Here is a 22198-nt window from a genome sequence, read left to right as displayed (position 1 = left end):
CTCTGTGTATTTCTAGTGCTTTTAGGATTGTTTTGAAAATGGTGAAGATAATAGATGTACAGCTTGGCTCAAAGAGTAAGGGATGCTTCCAAATAAACTCCTTATGAATCATTGACCTCATGTTCCTCTGATACATAGACTTCTGTGAAATGCCCTTAAAAAAGGAAAGTTTTGTAAACTCAGGAATAGGTAAAGGATAATATGTAAAAGCTCAGTCTCCTACTACCATCTGAGCATAGCTGGGTGCAGTATTGTCCCAGAGCTCCAGGCTTGGTCTGTAAATACCAGCAAAGAAAAGCCGCTGGGCAGATGCAGTCTGACTTCATAGAAAATACCCGAAAGGCCCTTCCCACCCCAGCACTGACCTTCACGGTCTGTGAGTTTAAACACCCCTTCCCTTTCCACTGCAAAATCAACCAAAGAACAGAGGAAAAACTATCCTGAGGCAAAGCAGCTTTCCAAAAACTAAAAATAAAGCAATTTCAAGGTCAAAGCTCCAAGAAACATATGATGAGCAGAGATCTTGCCCCTTCAGGAGCAGGAGTGATGTGATAGTTCAGTGAGATTTCTCTTTTTTAATTATTTGGTATTGGCTAGTAAAGGAAAGACTGGTAGCATTGGGAAGGAGGAGGGAAGTTCTGCTGGGGGGGGGTGGGGCATGACAGCCATATGCAAAATATATTTCCATATCCAACTTGCCTTTTTGAAGACTGGCATCATTTTAGGGTCAAAAGCTATGCAGTGTTTATTTAATTTATGGGTGGCAAATATTGTTTTCCTTTAGATCTTGTTATGTTTCATATCATATAATAAGTTCCCTTATTACAAAACTTATTTTGACTTACTTCCTTTTCCTGATTTGGTAGATGAATGGCTTTTAATAACATGAATCAGCATAGTGTACAGGGCACCAAATAGGAGTCATGGCATTGGTCAACAGGGCCTGATGTGCTCAGCCCCAGTGGGCTTATGCAGAACCACACCTGTATGGGTCCGTCAGTGTCAGAGTTACCTTTTTGTCTGAGCAGGGAGACACACATCCATAACCTCCTTTACGTGCAGGAGGCACTTGCTTTTCTCCCCCCAGGAGACACGAACAGCTCTACTGGTCTGCACCATTCAGCTTATCCATCACATCTCCTTGAGGGCTGCCTTGTGTTGGATATGAACAAAATCACTCTGCTTTTCCATGTATGACATACCGTGCTCCTGGGGGCCTGGTCAGGGTTTTTAATAAAACCACAGTATGCACAGCCTCTTCCTTTCCTAAGGAGACCCCTCCTCATGGGCTGTGTGGTGACCAGGCTGTGTCACCTTGCTCAGCGTGGTGCAGCTCGAGGTGATGTCTCTGGCTCAACTCACATGGCTCCTTGTAGACTGGTGTGGCCCCTTGGAGAGGCATCTGTCAGGAGGAAAGAAAGAATGCGTCTCTCCAGCTTATTTCCACCTTGGGCCTCATTATAACAAAACAAGGATTGCCAGTTGGACCAAAGTTGAGCCAAGCTGGGAAGTCTACTTCTCTGGGAATAGGTCCAAGACCACCAACCACTGTGTGTGCAAAGCATTTTACCATCACATCATCAGGACAAGCTGGAGTCCTCTTGGTCACGGCTGGACTTGGACCAGGGTGATTCAGGTGAAAGTTCATGGGTTTTAAAATTGGCTTGACAAAGTGCCCTGTCCTTCCCTCCTTCCTAATTAACGGTCCTGTCTAGACCCTTCTCACAATCAACTCCTCCACCTCTACAGCTGGCCAAAGCCTGCACCTGTCCTCACTCCCCCTAGCAGGCTGTTGTTAATTCACAGCCCCAAAGTCTCCCTTCCATCAGTCCAGGGTTAGGTTGCTGCATTTTCCAGGCAATAGATAAAAAAATGAGATTGACAAATGAGTTTAGCATATGACTGTCACACATCATTTATTTAAAAAAAAAAAAAAAGACAAAAAAAAGACTAACTGGAAGGTCCATCTACTGCTTGTTTGCATTGCCCATCTGGGAGATGGAATATAAATTACTGATTGCTTTAGGACAAGTTTGTAATTCCAGTATAGCAAAAGGTCATAAGTTTTTTCATGGGATGGGAACAGCAGATAATAAGAGTTTCTGCAGTTGGCATGGTATCAAGTGTGATGGCAAGACATGCTTTAAAGTATTGTTGTTATAGATGGAAATGTACAGCCACAGAAGCAGCAGTTTTACCTTCCTGGGAGAGGACACCGAAGCACTGCCATTAGCTTGCTTGCATTTGCAGGGTGTGTACCTTCCCAGATACCTGCTGCTTGGTTCACATGCTTGCTGAGAAGATGGAGTAACTTCCCAGAGCCTGTAACAAGCTCACCTTTATGCAGAGTATGAGGTTTTCCACTCTTGGTTTAGTACAGTATTTTTCTAGCCTCTTTTTGATATGCAAACTTAATTTTTTTCCAACTTACTAATAACAGGCACGCTTTCTAGGTTAAGCTCTCTGAACATGCAGTTCAGAGATGGACTACAAGCTGAAAACTTTTGTGGTGTGAGGCAGGACAGTGTTGTGTTTTCATTTTGCTTTAGGAATTGTTAACAAAATAATCCCATCTGATGTTTGTGTTTCCAATTATGTATGGTAGTAAAAATAATAGACCTTCAGCTGTGAGCTAGGATGCTCTTGTGCTAAGTGCTGTACAAATACAGAACAAAAAGTCAGTCCCAGCATCAATGAGTTTAGACTTCAAGTACAGAGAGCTGCCTGCAGACTTGGGGTGGGGGGAATGGGTGAAACAAAACAATAGGGCCGTGCTGGTGGTTCAGCTGCTGTCAGAGATGCTTGTGGGTGTCCTGGCTGTTTACAAGGAGTGTCTTCCAGAAACAAAGGGTTAATGAAAGTGGAAACTGGTTGAAAACTTAACGAGCAGTCTATGACAGGGGCATCATCGGACCAGGCACCGGAGCCAGAGGGACAGGTGCTCAGGAGGGCATGAGAGCTGTCCTTCGAGGGCCAAGGCAGCCCTGCACTCTGGTAGAGGTGTGGAGAACAAGAACCAGGTGCAATGAGAGGCAGTTTGTGAAATGTTGGCCAGAAGCATACAAAACCTGCACCATTCTAGGCTCAGCTATGGGGAGCTTAAATTATGGGTAGTGATTGACCTTCAAATATTATCTTAGGCAGTCTTTGACCCGCTCTCCCTGCTGTCCGTACACTGCCCAAACCCCTCCTTTCTCTGCACCAAGCTACAATTCACCTCTGTCCTTACCCACCTGAAAGCCATAGGTCTGGTATGAACTAGTGCCAGAGCTCTGCCTTTGCTGAGTGGAGAAAGAGGCAAGCAGCACACCGTCATCTACAGGAGCAGGCTCTAACGTGGAGGGGTGTGTGAATTATTTGTTTAGCGTCTCTTGTCTGTGTGACTAACCTTGTCATGACACCTAACCTTCAGACAGTTAAAATTAGCTGAACGGAATCCTGTGCAGGCCTCCTCTTTGACTAAAGCCCTTATTAAGTATCTATACTTTTTTGAGGCGTTAAAAATAACAACTTAAAATGTAGTAAACTTCAATTTCCCAGGGATACCCAAACCTACTGTTTCTTAGAGATGATGTGTTTTCCGACACTCGTAGGAATGTTACAATCTTACTTAATCTTACAAAGGAATGTTAAATGAAGGAGAATTACAATCCGTTTCCCATTGCTAATGTTACCTCCTACAAACTGGAAACCATTTCTGTGATGGGAGGTTAGACATGGGGGGCTGGAGTCTACAGTTCTTGCTATGAACTGAGGAAGTTTTCTAAATATCAATGTTGCAGCATTATTTTTTGCAAAAACGGAGCAGCACGATAACAAATGCATTTAGTATAAAATATATTTTTATCTAGAACTGACCAAACGTAAAAATCCATGATCAAACAGGTTTTCTACCCCAAAATGGAAGCAGTGAAAGAAAATAATAAAAAATAATCTTTTCCATGATTTTTTTCACCAGCTCTAGTTCTGATGAGCTTTAAACTACAACATTTATTTGAGTGTCTCCACAGATACTAATTTAAATGTCAACAAAGCTGATATGAGCATTTAACTGCTGATCACTTTAGCAGTTACCATGCTTGTCCCAAAATCCCAAACAGTCTCACCAATTTCCCCAGATGGAAAAGCCTCAGATGTCCCCAGTATAGCTGTCAAAATCCTCCTGCTACCTCTCTTCAGCTATTCTATAATGCTAATACATGCTTTTAGCAGAAAGGACCATGATAAAAAGGCTGAGAAGGAGAATGAACTATAAGTGGCATTCAGTGTTGAAGTAGCTTGATGATGAGAAATTAGTAGGTACTAGATACCTCCTTCATCTGGAAAAAAAAATCCAAATAAAAACAAATGGGGATAATCCAGATGTATTTAAATATAGAACAAGCCACCTCCTTTATTGGTGACTTCAAACTGAGATGACTTTGAGGGAAATATTATTTGACATCATGTGCGAGTTGTGCTTTAGAGAAGTGTTCATGACGGTGTTTACACGGGCTAAGCAGGTAAAATACAGTGGCTTGCTGTGCACAAGGTTAGTATAATGACCTACTCTTCCTTTCTGACATGCAGAGTTTTAAATTCTTGCATCAGGTTTCCTTCCCTCAACCTTTTCTTACTTTATAGCACTTCATCATCATCTTCACAGTAATTTTCTTTCTAAAATAGTCAATAAAACCTTGATCCCTGAACCAATCCTCCTTATTCTCCTCTGTGAAACTTTTCCTGCAACTGTTTTCTGCTCCTGCAATGTTGTTACTGCCCATCTCTGAAGTCTTTTCAGTTCTGCATTGAGTGTTTTCTGGCTTTACTTTTATTTTTCAGGAAAGGTGACCTGTGCCACATGGTGACACACAGACATTTTCTAACATTACTGGAGTGCTAAACCTCAGCTGCTGCCGCTGACTTCTACAGGACTTTCTGCCTAGGGGCTCATTGGTAAATCAGCTTCTATGTAGCCTAAGTGTTAGTGTTTCAGAGATGTCTTTTAGGAAATACTTAGATGCTGTAAGAATCAGGAATCTTAAAATTTATCGCAAGCTGTTGCAAAGTTCATCTCGCGTTTCCTTGACAGTTTGTCTACTCGATTTGTTAGTGCTCAGTAAATATTAAAAACAACCGTTCAGTTTTGGTTTCTTCTACAGTTCATGCAATTACTTTGATTTAAATTCTGTAATTAGAGGTGGAATATTCCTGAAACAGTTTGCAAATTCTAACAGTCTATTTTGTTTTTAAAAGGCAGAAGTGTGAATTAATAACCAAAAGTAAAATTAAATTGGAACTCTTGCATGAAAACTAATTTCCTGTGTTGTTTCTAGGACACACAAAATTACTCTGATAACACAGCTGAGGAGCTCATTAAATACATGTTTGGTCATGAAATGAATCTCCCGGTTCAGATGGGGAAGACAACACTAGGGAAGATGACCCTTAATAAAGGTAAGATGCAACTTAAGTACTTCCATCTTTTGTTAAAATATTTGCACGCGAAGCAAGATTTCTTCGTATGAGTGTCTTCCTGCTCACTTATTCAGAGAGGCTGTCACCAGCGGTGATAATGACTGTCGATACATAAATTATATGGCCAGATTTATGACACCACGATGGGAACTGCCTGTTTATAACCAATTATTTTCAAGAAGTAATTATCGCAATGCACCCAGGGTGAAATCCTATTGCTGTAAATGCTGAAAGGTAAGCAGCAGTGCACCCTGATGACAACGTTAGAATTATGGTGTCGCTCAAGCATTCAGGGGAGTTGTACTAAAGCACTTTCATATTTTTAGTTTGAATCATTAAGAGAGTTCCTGTACAATACGAGTACTAAATGATTGCACTCTGTCATTGGTGACTTTTAGTCTTCAGCATTAAGCTGTAGAGGGAAAATTTCTTCATTTAATTTCTTCTGCTTTTGGAAGATGTATTTATTCTGTGTATTACACAATATGGTATGTGATTGCAATTGTATAAACATATGTTTTTACAAGAGCTTTTAATAAGTGAATCTCAAAATGTTTGCAAGTTGGTGTTGAATAAATATAAAGAATACTGGATTCTGCTTCAAAACTTCTGAACCTTTTGAATACATGTTTTGAGCTGCAAACCTCATGAAAACAGGCTCTACAATGGGAATTATTAGTATTTTATATATATATATATATATGTATTTGTTGTCAGGTTGGAGATATGGTGAGAATTACAGTTTGGCATTTCCACATCTGACTACGCCAGAAGTAAAAATCCAGAGGTGCAGAGAAATGACAATTAATTTGATATATTCATAGGTTTTGATATATTTTGAGGTCTCGCCAAATGCTATTGTAGTAGACGGAAGGCCTCTTGCTTCAGTTATTTGCAGTCATCCTGATGAATTTCTAATGGAGATCTAATGGCTCCATTAAAAATTACTGTAATTAGGGAACGAAACAATATCTGTGAGCCCTACACTTAGAGTTGTATTGAATCATTGAATATTTGATTAATAGTTGATTAAAAAAAAGTTTGCAAGCCTGTTAAGTGAATATTGATGAATAACATACTCTCAGGAATAAAGAATAGTGTATAAAGAATATAAAACAGGAATATGCATGTCATTGCAGCTACACAGGTATACATTTCTGATTTGTTGACTGCTCTTTGGCCAACTTTGATAACAGCAGGGGAGAATTACAGTATGAGTTTTGCCAAGGCCTCAAAGACTAAGATTTGTGTTGGGGGAACCTTTTGTGTTAATTATGTATTTTTCCTCCTCTTTTTCTAAATATTTTTTCTTAAAACAAACAAAAAAAAAAAAAAAAAGGGAAAAGCCTGTGCTTTTTAAAATGTTGATTTCTTCTAAAAGATTATTTCCTCTGCTTCAGGAAGTTGGCATGCAGCAAACCACTTCTAAATCAAGCTGCAAGCCAGTACTGTAAAAAACAAAGAGTTTATTGGTACCAGACATTTGTAAATAAGTAATTGACACTCATGCTATAACAATAAGCAATTCCAAAAAAAACAGGGAGCTGCCAGAATAAACAAGTTTGCAATGAGCTCCATCCAATGTTGTATATCCATCAGGGTCAGTCCATCAGTGGTGGTCAAAATAATAGCTCTGGGACCAGCTGGAGTTTCTGCAATGCAGCAGCTGTCTCCTGCTTTTGTCTTTTCCTTCCTTCCTTCTCTGCAGTCTTCCAGTGGGATCCCTAGGCATGGGCAAGCTGTGAGCTATAGCAAAGTTGTCTGAATAATCTGTCCGAGGGCTGGTGACAAATCCAAAGCCTCTGGAATGACTGGGATTTGAATGCACAGAGGACCAAGGTGAGAGGCACACTGCTGCCAGGGTGACATCGGCTCAGCATTTTAGCTTTTGACGGACCAGAACCACTCCATCAGGCCTCCCCCTGCCTTTGGGTTAGTGCTGTTGAGGATGCAGCTCAGGAACAGGCAGAGCACATTTGCCCTTTCTTCATTGATAATTGGGTGGGATACGATGAACGTTCACATGCATATGATGCAATAGCATCTAATTAAATTTTGAGGTAGATTTCCTCCTCTCCCAGCCTTTTCCAGCTTCTGGCTGGCTCTCTTCAGTCCACCCTCCCCACCCCAAATACCATATTCTGTGCTTTCTCCTTACCTCCTGCATTGCTGCCTTGAGCAGGTCTGTAAAAAGCTGGCAGAGCAGCGAGATAAGAGAGGGCTGCAACAGACATTTGCCACACTCCAGCAGCTGACAACTGTCACATAAAGTTGAAGGTAAAACACAAGGTAAGAATGGGTGTAAGGTCTGTCCTGAACTGTACGCGCACTTTGGTGGTGGTGGGTGTGTTAAAAATTGTATTAGGTAATAAGGCACTTGAGCAGAAATGTTATCATTTAAAAGAGGGGGTGCAGACCTCTATGCTAACTCTGTTCCTTCACTTCTGTCTAATGCAGCCTCTGAAAGACACCATACATCAGACTGGCGAGCTAGGTCAGAAAGCATAACTTTATTATTAGTGTGATTTAAAACCAAAATTAATGATGGCTTTGTGTTCACTGAAGCTGTGCCTGGTGTAAAAACAAACAAACAAACAAACAAACCAACAACTGCATTCCCTTTGTTAGGGTCTACAGGTGAGGTTGATGGGGTTTTAGGGAGGGTGAAAGCTGGTGTGTTTTGCCCCACTGTGGACAGTTATTTTCAGAACACTTGATTGACAATCCAAAGAGCTATGTTTGTTTATTTTTTGTAAATGCGGTCTTATTATCTACATAACTTCCTTAGCAATTAACTTTTTGAAAGTTAGAAGATAGATAGATCTCAAGACTCCAAAAAGCCTTGGCGCAGAGTACCTGCAATGTGAGTTTCTGCTGGCTTTAACCTTCAGGATATCTAGAAGGAAAGGAATCTGGAAGGGATGTAAAAACAGAATTTTTCTTTTACAGCCTTTACCTTTCCTATTTGGGGTGATGATGCAGGTCTCTGAAGTGAGAGCAGGGGGCTGGCAGGTTGGAGACAAGGAACAGTTTAGGAATGTCTCTTCCAAACCTCTGCCCAAGACAGTTCATGGTATTTGGTGAGTAGGGTTTTTTGCTGCTATTGAGACAATGAGCAGGAAAGTCAGAATATGCAGAAGATGGCTTGAATTCTTTGAATTGTGTTTTAGGTGTGGCATGTATGCTGTTGAAAGTGTTGTTATACAAGTAAGTACATAAATTTTTTTTAATTGCTTTCATTAAAAATGTTTCAAATCATAAATACTACAGGTTGCAAACAATGTAAGACAAAGCAAATAGTACAGTAATAGAGGAACACCCACATTTATACTGTAAATCAAATATACGCTGCTATAGAGTAGAAATCTGTTATTTTTAGGAACATTAGTAAGTATTTCCAAAGAGATGTTGCATTGCTGTGAAGCTATTTTAGGCTAATAGGAAAAGTATTTGAATTGTTCAGCAATAATCTCTTCAGTGCTTGTGTCATGACAGCAGATTTCTGAAATGTTACTGAGCCAAAGTGATTCTCAATTCCCTTGATGGATGACACAGTGAGTGAGAGCAATTATCCCCAAATTTAGCTGTTCTTTTATTCTCAAACTGATGTATATTTCCCAAAAACATTGAATGGCCTCTAAACAATCACACTTCAGTTTTGCGAAACTGCTTGCATGCTATTTGGTTCAGCTATGTTGCTCAGCATTTGTGGTGTGCAACGAATGGCCTGTGTCTATTGTTTTTGTTCCCAGATTAAGCCTCTGAAGGCTTGGGCAGTCTCAGGTTCTGTTGAAGTCATTGGGCTCTGAAGATGCTCACAGCTTTATTATGTAGTTGTTAAAAGCATTAGAATTTTCAGAGGCCTACCAACCAAATATTGCAAATAACAGTAGCAAAACCTTTTCATTATTTTGTACAAACACTAGTGCTACTTGGAGACTGTTCCATCCTCCAAATGTACATCTGTTTGAGCAAAGAGTTATCAGAAACAATTAACAAGGATATTAAGACCATTGCTCAATAACCACAGCCATTATTTTGCAATATTTATTGAGCTCTGCAGGGGTTTTCCTGGGATCAGAACTTGGCTGGTTTTAGTTAGCAATATTTTCAGTTGTGTCATAAGGATTGTTATATGTTACTAGAGCTGAATGCCATTATGTGCCCTTTCAGAACTGCTAGTTACAGATCTTGCAGCAGTGCATATGTCTGCTGTAACCTATAGCAAAATGTCATGTAGTTTGAATACCAGCTGTACCTACCGTGAGTCTCTCTGATATGTATCACTATCCAGGGAACACGTCTGTTTCCTGTTTAACCCAGTTGATTGAACATTATACATCCAGGCGCATTTTTTTCAAAACACATTCTTGAATATCAAGAGAATACAGGTAGATGCCACTTAAACCGGTTTTGTAGAAAAGACGCATGGGGATTTTAAGATGACCTTCACTGTTTTACTGTTTTACCTAAAACTCAGCTTTGAGACACAAGTACAATCAGATGTTTTTCTTGTACAGCTAAAATATATGGGTTTTTTTCCAATAGATTTGCATATCTTTCCAGAAAGAACTACTCTTCTTAAGTAGCAGGTAAGGAAAAGAATATGGGTAAAATATTTGGGGAGGACCGAGAAAGGACATTTAATATATTTAATCTTATTATACATTTTTCTACATTAAAGTCAACAGGCTGCAAATATATTCTGCTACAAAGCTTTGTGTAAGAAATATCTCTATAAGAAAATACATCTCATTAAACATTTCCTGTAAATAAATTATCCCAAATAACTATGTCTTACAAGAGGAAAAGGGGGATAGGCCAATGATAAGAAAAGCTTAAAATTGCTGAAAGCCAATTTTTGCACACACACACCCGCTCATGCTGGGTATCATTTTCTTTTTTACGTAGTCACAACGAGAGTAATAGAGCTCTTCTGCTGAGTATGTGCTATGCCATTGTAAATAACACTTGCAAAATTGGTACCTGTACTTGTTTAATATCCTGAAATTATGCTATTTCTAAGTTTCAGTTACGCTGAAATAAGCAGAGCTGCAAGGATAGGACTGCAAGATAAAACTCTGACTGAGACTAATAAAAACGAAGAAGACTCTGTCTCTGAGCGGTGCTTCTAGGTCAATAAAAAACTTAACCCCAGTAGGGAAAAGAGGCATGTGAAATACTCTTCTTATTTAGACTCTTACGAAAGATAAAGGCAATGTAGCTGAGGTCTAATTAAGGAAGTTTGAATAGGTGGTGTAGCCAAGCTATAGCTTTAAAACATCCACTGGTGGAAGAAGGTGTCAGGTATGGGTAACATGGTCTTCAACATTAAACTACAAACTGGTCTACCTGCATTGTTCAGAATAGAATCTGAACATTGTTCAGATTGAACGGAAAAGTCCCTTGTATTACAAAACATGAAAATGGGTAATTACAACTTAGCAGTAGCTCAGCTATAGAATCATACCTCTTTAAAGAAATATCAGTCTCTTTACCAACAAAGGAATACTTGCAAATAAGTAAAATGAAAAAAGTTTGAAAAGATCTGGGAGACAAGTCAAGGGATAGAGACTGTCCTTTTTTGTAACCAGTACACAAACAACGTAGAGTTGTCAGTTGTTTCCACAGTCCCTGTACTTCCATCATTCCTGGCAGAACAGTCCAGACGGAGAGGGCATCAAGTTCAGGCTGAATACATGCTAGAGGCTGGTAAGGTGTGACACCACATGATGTTTAACAAGGCATTTGCAGTCGTACCATCTTCTTGCATCCTTTTCTGCAGGAGAGAAGGTGCTCACAAGAGCCAGCAGCTCCTTTTTCTTTGCTGCCTCTAAGAAACAGATCCATTATACTTCTGCAGAGCGCCAGCAGCAGCCTGTTGCTACTAATAAAATGTAAAAATTTGAGTTTGTAACAGTATGCTCTAAATACCTCAACAAATGTCTACATCATCTGTTATAACAGCAACAGTGAAACAACTTCATAGCTCTTCGTGTTAGGCACTTCAACACTCTGCTACTTCTTCTTGAAATGTCTATAATACAAGTATGCTTAGGCAAGGAAAGTATATTTAGGAATAATGAGCGACTGCCTGTATATAATTCTGGATTCAGCATGCACATATTTGCTTCACCTGTTCAACCCCCCGTATACTAGCAGTAAACTGAGGCAAATAAAAGCGATTAAGTGCCGTACTATGACATTGAACTACATAAAGCATTTCAATTTACCTATGTATAGGAAACAAAACCCTGTTTAAATGCCTCCTGTTAGAGAAACTGCTGCTTTCTTGAAATTGTGAGATGGCAAGTTTTCACCTCTTTCACGAGGGCTGTGAAACAGCACTCTTGTCCTGCAGGAGTGCTTTCTTTGCTGGTGTGAGCCCTGAATGACAAGGGTGTGTGGACATTCACAGTAGCTTTATATTTCCATTTCTCACACCTGCAATGTGGCAAATAATGCGTTGACAGATGAGCCTTCCTGGCATGCGTTGCTTCCTATAGGAGTACAATGTATACAATTTACTTAGCAGTCATTACCACACTGGAAACCCACTGCAGCCCTAACACTGAACCCCTGAAACATCACGGGACAACACAGCAAGGTAAGTGACATTAATTTCCACTGTTCTTGTTTGCATACTAGCATTTCCCACAAACCGTAGAAGTTATTTACAGAAGAGCTGCACAGTCGGAGAACTCCAGCTGCGCTTGTGTTTACCACCAGCTCAAAAAGAAATGCATTTGGTGTGACTTCTACTCCTACCCTAACTTTTACTTTAGCCATTCTGCTTTTATTTGCAGTCCTTATTTCTCACCATGCCATAATGCATTAAATACATAAATCCACAGTCACTTAATACTATCTTCCCAATCCTCATTCAGATTTTCTGGCATACGTGAAGTCTTGATTTAGAAGAGGAGGTCGCATCTTTCCATACTTTGCAAGACAGCCCCTTGGCACAGTCACACCGTTGGAAAATCTCCAGTCCATGAGACCCTTTCTTGCGCTGTTTGGTGCACACCTCCCCCTGATGCAACACAGGCTTGCAGATTTTGGTCCAGAAATGGCGAGCACAGCAGTGTCCCTCAATACAGTCTGATGACCGCAGGCAGGGATCGCCTTCATGTCCTAAAAAGAGCAACCAAACTATTTTACCTCATGGGAAAATGTGAAAGTGCAAATTCAGTGCAGACTGACAAGCAAATGAAGCTCAGCAAAAGGAGTGATTGTGTTTCCATCTGTGGCTATTTAAAGGATGTAAACACAAGGGAAGAGATGAATTAGGAAGGTTCAAGGAAATAATTAATGAGACCTGCCATAAGAGTTAGTAAGGAGAAATTCAGCTACGGGATTGTAAGCAGAATTAAGAGTGCTTAATTACATGACTATTATAAAAGGAGGATGTGTGCAATCTTGCACAGCTGAAAAATGGACTGTCAGTCCACCCCTGATACAGAGAGGAAAGCAGAGGCTGTTTCAATCACAGGAACTGTTGATTGATGTTATATTACTTTTTGAGTCATGCTGTGAATTCTCACGATAGACATTCACTCCCTGTGAAATTACTGCTTATTTCTGGATTGCATTGCTGTATCTTAACAGCTCTATCTTAACATGATTCATAACCTGAAGGAACAAAGCAGTGTAGTGCAAACGTGATCTTACCCTTTATGTGTGACAGCTTGGAGCGCGGCCTCCCTAGGTTTTGCCATCCCAAATCCTTGCTAGCATAATGACTGTTCTTCTTGTTGCGTGGCCCTTCTAGAGCAGGGATGTGAGGTGTAAGGATGCTTTCAGTTACTGGTATGCAAATACCTGTGAGGAAAAAACAGCCAGTCAAAGATTTGAACAAGAGGAAAAGCAATTGAGAGATGTACACAGACCAGGATCAGAACCAGGACTATGAAAGTGCTGGGGCTTGGCCTTGGTGATGCTCAGCTCTAATCAACCTCTGTCCCTGATCCCTGGCACCTAACGGCACTACAGCTCTGCCTCGCTCACTGCCTGGCTGTCTTGCTGTCACTCTCTCTGGCTTTATGGTCCGAGTACCTGGAGATTGCCTTGTAGACATCTCTCTCCAGTCTCTGGAGGAGAGTATGGGAATGCAAACAGGATGGTTATAACCCCCCACCCCGGGAGTGTAGATCAAGGATTCATTAAGTCTCTTTTGCTTCCTCAAAAATATGGGTTCTGTACAGCTCTGTACCAAACCACATTGAATATAGTGCTGTGATTTCAGTCAGCGGCAGCACCATTTTTGGGTTTCCCCACTCCAAAATGGGAAAAAGTCTAGGAGTACACAAGCCTTAAACATAGAAATGCTATTAAAAAAAATGGAGTGGAATGAAGTAGAAAATGAAAATTTTCTTGGTTTAGAAACAGAAGCACAGTCACCCAGAAAAAAATACTGTTCCTGGGAACACTCAGAGAAATAGATGCTATCAAAATGTTGATTTTATGGAGGAAAACCAAGAAATTATTGATATACCATTATTGCAGCGGTTCCCAGGGCAACACATGCCATCTCTGTGGCAACGCTTCTTCTTCCTCCGGCACATCATGCATGCAGACGTTGCTTGATGAGGACTGTGACAGTATCGCCCAACTTCACATTCCTTATCGTTGGTACAAGGATAAGCCTGGTGGGTTAAAGAAAGGTTCACAGTGAAGCACTCTTTCATAGAAGACATGTACGCCACCCATTTGAAAAAAAACAAACACCAAATACCACCACTGAAACTCCCAAACACACAAAGAAACCAGCAGTTGATATGCCACTCACTGGGGCCAGGAGATGCAGGTAGGGATGCTTCACTGCAGCCATATAACAATCCTTGAGTTCATGCTGCTGGTGAAGATGTATCTGCTTAAAAAGCCAGTGAGATACAACCAGCTTCCTCATGATTTCACCTTTTCTTGCCTCAAACATATGTTGACACAAAAGAACTCATGCTTTTGTGGGTTCAGGCCTCTGAATTATATTGTTCTCAGAAAAGAAAAACTCTGAGGCTGTTGAGAATTTGCTTTGAAAATTGTTCTTTTAGACAGAGAACTTATTTCTCTTGTTTTGTGCCATTCTGTTGAGAATTGCAGAAAAAACAAGAGGTCTGATAATAAAACCAAGCAAGTTTCTCCAGTGCCATCAGTGGAAGGGAGAACCATGCCATTTCCCACGTGATTTCATTAGTTGTTTTCTTTGTCAAAATATACTTTACAGTACAAAAAGTGCTGGCTGGATATTTCCCAAGTACTGCTGCCCCATTACTTCTGCCCTCTGAATATGTGCCTTTGAAGAATGATTCCGGAGTGCAGCTGTTTGGAGTAACCTGACGTATGTGTATGTCTTTCTCCCTGAAGAATAAACATTTCCGCTTGAGTCCATCCTTGAGTTCATCGAGAGGATGAACATCAAAGAAGGCCAGATCTTTTAACTAGGAGTAGCAATAAAAGACAGTAGCACTCACCTGGTCAGTAGTTTTAAGGCATAAGTGGATTCTACCTGTTCTAGCAAAGCAGATCTGAAGTGCTCTCCCCACAACCTCATCATTCCTTTCCTTCATTGCTCCAGAAATAAATCATTAATATTGACTTACAACTTATGATACAGTTACCATAAAAGTAAGACTTCCCTGACTTAAATGAGACCTTTCTAAACTAAGGATCTTACAATACAGAAAAGCGATTTTACATAGACCTGTGAATGGTTATACCGAATTTGGAAAATACTAATACTGTTAGCGGGGGGAAATGCAAATAAAAAACAGATGGACTAGCTAAAACCTGAAGATGAAGGCATTTTAGACCCTTGTCTGTCATCAAGACCTTCATAACTGCATCTTTTTTCCAATATGGGCATGTGGTATACACCTGCAACTTGTCAGCAAGAAGCCTACTTGCAGTTTTCCTTTGGTTCCTCAAACAGCTTTTAAAAAAAGGGTTCCCTGATCCTCAATGGTGCTAATGAATGCTCTCACATACCATATCTAGTGCCAGTTTTACTTTTGGCTTTTAGGCTGAGTGACATGTAAAGGCTAGCTTAAGATACGCATCTAATTGCCAACTCTCAGCTCTGTCTTTAAGAATGGTAAAAGTAACAAAAGAGAATTTCAACATTAAAAACTGCCAAGGAAAGTGACATAAACTCAGCCTTTAGTCCCACTCTAGAGCCCCATCCTGAATAAAGATGACACTTCTAAAATGAAAAAAATAAGCCAAAACATTGACCTAGCTAAGGCAGATGACTGCAGCACATCAAAAAATAGTTGTGTTACATGTAGCTCAGACAACTGGCAAGTCCATTCAAAGCCCCAAAAGACCAGCTGCCAGCCAGCTATATGAAAAATCCTATTGCAAATGCCTCATGCCATCAGTTGCCTTGATCTTTCTTCCAAAACCACCATTCATTTGATACCCTAGCTATCAATCACAAGGAGCTAGGAACAAAAATGCCTACGTAGTCTTGTGTCTATCTCCTAGTCTCTAGACATTCATTGGAACAACTGCTCCCAGCAAAGTAAGTTCTGTCACTGCATAGCATTCAGTATTAAAATACAAAACCAAAACAGAATAGTGTGTACACGGCCTTGGCTAACACAAGGGGAAAAGTGTTCAGAATTGCCCCATTGTTGGCAGTAGCTGAGCCAATCTAGGTATAAATATGTATAGTTTTAGAAAAAATATATGGGATGAAGAAAAAATACTTGTAAAAATGTACATGCTAACAATTGTGTATACATGTGTCAAGGTTTTCAAAATCTCCTACACCACAGTGCCTGAAATACAGTTTTTATGCTTAGAGAATTGCAGAGAACATTTCCTATATACAACGTGAAGACGCAGATCAGTCCCAGATGGAGAGGGAAAAAGCAATCTGTAAACCAGCTCTACTTCCCCAGCAACGATAACTAATTCTACAAGGCACATCATCCTTCACATTCTTCAGCTATACATATCATTTTCTGGTTGTAAATCTCTATCCACTAAACACAGCTTTGATATCATGGGAAAACAGATGAAACCAAGATAAAATATGTAGCGCTCCCTGAAGCTGCATTTAAACAATCTTATTTAATTTTTTAGCCCAGATTACAGGCGATCAAGTCACCCGTAGCATGACATAAACTAGATTTGCCTGCGATAATGAGCTGCATTTTCAGAATGTGTTCTCTGATTAAGAGCATTGCTTGCTGAGTTTTCTCCTCAGTCACTCCACTTACTTTTGTATCCTTGTATAAAAGATACTGTTGAATGCACGTCCAAAAATGTACAGCAAAGATGTACTGGATTTTTTGCCCTGTTGGAGGATTCAGGCTAGATATTTAAACAAGTGCCACTCGTACTGTGCCAAGATGTCCACCACATCAGTCCACCAAGACTAACCTTTGCAACACATGTTAAACATTTCTTTTTGGGAGAGAGAATATGAATATCCATTCCTGTTATTCTTGAATTTCTATTCAAAATGCCAAGAGTACAAGATAGAAATACTCAAGTAAAATTATGCAGATGATAGAGGAGAAAAGCTGGGGAATTTTATAGTTGAGCAAGTCCTGCTACGAGGCTGCTGAGGCTTTTCCTTTTGTATGAACTTCCCAGTGATGCTGAGGAAAGGACTGACAATTGCGACTAAGTGGCTAACGCCATTCCCTTGATTTGAAGAAAGCGCAGGAGTGGGGTTTATTTCTACATTTTTCTTCCCCTTTTGGCAGAGGAGTTTGAACTTCACACTTTTTCTTGATGCAATGAAGTTTTATTGGTATTTTTGCTGGAGTCGTTTGCCATCCATTTTATACGGTCATCCTGCACCACAGAGTGTCACCGCAAGCTGGGGCCATACTAAGTGGTGGGGCTGTTGTGCTATGGAGTCAGTCAGTCTGAGTCTCTCTGTCTGGCACTATAAAACATAATGGAGAAGCACTTCAGAGGGAGAGTAACACAGCTGCTGTAATGTGCTGAAGGGTGAGTCAGCAGGCTGATGGCAGACACGCTTAATTGAGCTTTGGGAGATAAGGGCTTGAATTTCAGCATGGCCTCCAGCAAATATTTGAAGAGAATATTCCCAGCCAGCATCTTAGTCACCAGGCTCTCATTTGCTCGTGTTATGATGTCTTATTTGTTTTTATGCTGAAGCGACTCCATGCCGTACTACCTAAGTCCGTTGGAGAAAGGCAGGAAGACCCACTGGCATTTTTACCTAGGCTGTGTCATCACGTATCCAGCAGAAGCAGTCCTAGACACTGCTGGCTTCAGACCCACCTTCAATGCTGAGAGGAGCTGTGCCTAAATAAGTGATTTCGTGGAAAAGATATCAGTAGTGACTCCTCCAGAAGCAGTTAACTTTTTTTTTTTAAACACATCATAAAGTCCAAGTGCAGAGTCAGTCCTGGCAGGAGATCATGGCTACTACCACTCCCAGCAGAAGAAACAGCATGGAGGTTATTCATTACCCTTTCACTTGGATGCTGAGCAGCACTCTAGGGGAGAGCTAAAGTGTCAGGTACCACATAAATGACAATATCACTCCAGTTACTGTACTGGACGCTTGGCCAGCTTCTGTCTCACACAACTGTCCTGTAATGGTACTGGGGACTGAGCTGAAGAACAGGACAAAAGCCACAGCTAGCTGTACAGCCAGAAAGTAAGAGCACTGTAGAGCTATCTGGTCAATCCTTCATCACTCTGTCTCACCTGGTGAAGAGGCGGTAGCTATTGCAAAGGTGAGACAAATGGCTGAAGAAAAAGGACACATACATTGCCCCAGGAATAATCTTGTTTCCTAGGTACCAGTGTGTTAGAAATCAAATTTAGGCTACTAGTCACAGTCTTGTACATACAGAATCCCTAGTTATTAATACCCTATGCAAATACCTGTGCCACTGGGTTATTTTATCACATCCAGCAGAAATGTCTTTTTCTGCTATTAAAAGACTCATCTTTTATATCACATCCACATAACCTGGTATATTCATACCATGTCTGTGAGACAGCTTACCACAAATGAATTTATACTGCAACTCAGTCTCTTACTCATTTGTTACATCAGGAAAAAAGGTTGTTTGCTCTACTTCAATTCATCACACCTTTATAAATTTTAAAATAATGACTGTAAAGGAGGTGGAAGCTGATCTATCTACAGCCAGTGTGCTAACTAGATGATCAAAACTGGCTTGAACTATAGGCAAGAGGGCAGAGTTTCCACCCTCCACATAAGAGCTGAAAGTTAGAGCTTGTTTGCCCTTTAGTCTTGGGAATGTGCATATTGCTTAATATTCCACAGCCATCAGGCATGATGAAGCAACCAACTGGCTCAACCACGGTGAAAGCCTCTCCTTCCCATCCTGCTTTGGACAGGACAGAACTATCTTTCTGAGCAAGGACTTGGTCCTCATAGAGCAAACGTATGGAGTAGCCACAGGGGTGCCAGGTCAACTTTTGCTTTTCTCTCTCTGAAGAATTAGTTAATCCAAAGTAAAAGCATGACAATAAATGAGGAAATGCAAACGTATGCTTTAACCAAATAGCTAGCTGTCAAGACTAATTACAAAGAATGCAAGTAATTGTTTGACTCCTTGGTTGGGCCTGATTCTGAGTTGGAATCTCAAATCTGTTTGGGCTTTTAACAGATTAACATTGATGGGACAGTTGCAGGCAACATATCACCTGTAGAGCTAGATGAATACCTCACACGTGGGATTTGTCCCACTTGCCTGTTTGGAGATAGAATGAAGATCCTCTCTATGAAAGTCAACGAGAAGACCTAACACAATCACAGGATACAAACCTTTGTGACAATGGAAATAACAGCTCTTCATTCAGAACCACATAAATGTGATAAAGCAAAATGGAGAGGGGGAAAGTCAAAGTTTTTTAACAAACCAACCAACTTCCCAACTCTTCATGGGCTGGGTTTTTTTTTTCCCTGCAAGGCAATTAAACTAGTTTCTGATAGCTTCTCAAGTGTATTCAGACAAATTCATGTCTAATTAAAAAAAAATCAGCCTAGCTTTCTCCAGGCTGCTAAGCAAACATGTACATTAAGATATGGATGGGGAAATGACCGTCATTTACTACTATTTTGTTTTTAATCCCAAATGAGAAAAGAGTTTATCAGCAGCCATCTGGAGTAGTGCAATTTTCCCACAGCACTGCTGATGTTGCTTTTTTCTATTCTTAGCTCAAAACAAGCATAGATGATAGCAAGGGATCTCACTGTGCACAAGCAGAAAGCCATGGTTAATTTATCCCATGGAGGAAATCATGCTGTGCTCTCAGACAGCTCCAGAAATGGATCCTGTCTCAAACTGATCTCACCAGAAACTCGCAACTCTCAGTGACTGCTGTGGCACAGACCATTTCTGAAAGCAAAATTCACAGTAGCTGCAATGGAACAGATTTACTCCATTCAGCTGCCATGACAAGTTTAACAATCCAATTTTTCTCACCAAACCTCCTTCTTGTTAAAATAATACATCTCTGACCCACTTCTCTGCCAGACCCAGAGAGAAGAGCACCATCTTCCACCTCTAGATTAAGCACAGGCACTTTCTTCTAGCAATAACTTATTTTTAATTTTTCAATTTACTTAAAACAAAGCTGTTCATTCACGAGGTCTGATTCACAGAATGCTACATCATGGATACATACACCACAGCCTCCAAAGATCATTCCTTCAGACTGTGTGGCTAATAGCCCCAGAAGCCTGCATTATTAAGACAATAAATATTCATGTTTCAAAGTAATACTCAATCCACTGATAGACCACCAGGGGAAGAACATTTCTAAAACGTGGAGTAGTCCAGCTCTCACGATTTGTTAGAGCCAAAGAAAACTCGGATCTTAACAATCAAAAAAACAAACCTCACTGAGGTCCCTCTGAACTGACAAGGCTTCAGGACTGAGGTGGTTTCTGACACAGGCTTTCCTTGTCCCAACAAAAATGTCATGGAAAACAACTCTCTGTTCCGCAAGTGGAAGGCAGTTGTGCAGGGAGCTGTGCTTAGGGGGAATGTGCAGCTGCATGTGGTGGAAAGGCAGTCAAATACCTTAAAATAACCACAGGAGCTGTGTTGCCCCATTGCAAGCAGAGGTATCCAGTGCAAGTGGTGCCTCCTTCAGTGCAGACAGAAATCCTCCAAAGACTTTTCCTATAGGAAATCACACTCACACTGTGACTGACCCTCCGTGATCTCCTGGTCCACATGGTGAATTTCAACGAGCATTTTTGTTCTACAGCAGAACCTCTTGTTCCACGGCTTACAGTTCACCACCTTTTCTTACAGAACTGCCTGCATTTTGCATCCTGCTGGGAGGAGGGAGTGTCTGTTTAATGCTGGCCGTGGCTTCATGAGGAGATACAGGGAAGATAATCTGAAAGACTGCAAGCGGATCATTTAAATTCCTGGGTAGATACTATAATCTGAATTAAAGTGACCGTAATTTAGTGCATTTTACATGTATTATGAAAGTATAAACGCAAAGATTTAATAAGGCATTTAAAGTAACCCACCTTACAAGTTTATTCAATTTGATTCACCTTCAATTCCTCATCTAGGTAAAACCTGAAATGAATTACCTTTCCAAATGACTTAAAGGGCAGCATACTATGCCCAGATGTATGTGGTTTATACAACAGAATAGCATAAAGCTATCACCAGGACACAGCATATACATTGTAGTTCCCAAGGCAGCACAGCCATGGGTCTTCCTGTTCTACCACACCTTTAATGTAAATTATCAACCTTGGTTCCATATTGGTGTCACTCTGCTGAATTTTCTGCTATTTCAGACGAAGCGTGCAATGTTTCCTGCCCCACACACAGTGTGCATACACAGGTGCTCAACCTTTTGCTCCCTACCTCGTATTGTGACTATGGGATACAGAAAGCAAGATTAAAGAAGGTTCAGAATTTTGGTGAACAGTCAGTGTGACCCCCAGTTTTTATGGACTTTTTCTCAATGTGTACGATTCTTATTGTCTGGTGAACTACCAGCAGCAGCATTACAACAGAGATCATCCAAGTGATATTAGGTAATCTCTGAAATCAACAATGTAGCAGCAGATGTGACAGGAAGCCTCTAGGTCTTGATTTTGTGTCATTTTAAAATCCATCACCTACCGCTCAAAGAATAAAGGTTTGTTAATGCACACTTTGTTCTATGTCCAGCCTTTTCAGCAGACTATGCTTGCCCTTTCATTTTTGCCTTTTCCCCACCCCTTTTCTGATGGTTTTGCTTTTTAGTTTTGTCTCTAATTGGCTAGTTGTTATCTGTTCCAGAATGAAATTCTGCTGGTTTTTTGATCGACACGTTTACTGCATTAGATGAACAATAGGTTGCCAAAACCAGTTTTCTTTCTGGGTCTATTAACTCTAGAAGTATGGAGTTTTCTATTAATCTAAGAATACTAGCAGATCCTATGGCTCACAAAGCAACAAGCATTAAACCACAGGTAGATACTCAGATATGGTGGTTGGGAGTAGAATAACGCTGCTGGGAACTGACGGTAAGTTACTGTTAAACACCTGGGTCTGAACATCTCCAAATGATGATGGACTTTCAAGGCGGAGCTTTTTTTGAGCTATCTTCACAAGCATGCGCTCACAGCAAGAAAAATGAGATGACAGCTTTACCTTCTGTAGTATTGCTATTAAGGAAGTAAACTTCCTTTGCTTTTAAACATTTACACAATCTAGAAAAAGCAAGGGGGAAACCCTGTATTACTGAAGACGGCACAAAA

General features: G+C 40.6%; 1 protein-coding gene across 1 annotated transcript in view; it reads right to left on the bottom strand.

The window, feature by feature from the left end:
• Positions 1–10887: 10887 nt before the first annotated feature.
• Positions 10888–22198, bottom strand: part of DKK2 (dickkopf WNT signaling pathway inhibitor 2) — a 41948-nt gene continuing 30637 nt past the window's right edge. The window contains exons 2-4 of the mRNA XM_005238049.3: positions 13952–14102; positions 13129–13278; positions 10888–12591 (exon numbers count right to left, since the gene is read on the bottom strand). Coding sequence (XP_005238106.1) covers positions 12341–12591; positions 13129–13278; positions 13952–14102 — 552 coding nt within the window. The 3' untranslated portion in view covers positions 10888–12340. The remainder of the gene's footprint in view (positions 12592–13128; positions 13279–13951; positions 14103–22198) is intronic.

This window comes from Falco peregrinus, chromosome 2 (assembly GCF_023634155.1).
Source record: "Falco peregrinus isolate bFalPer1 chromosome 2, bFalPer1.pri, whole genome shotgun sequence".
NCBI classification, from domain to species: Eukaryota; Metazoa; Chordata; class Aves; order Falconiformes; family Falconidae; genus Falco; species Falco peregrinus.
This window is presented reverse-complemented; position numbering and strand designations above follow the sequence as displayed.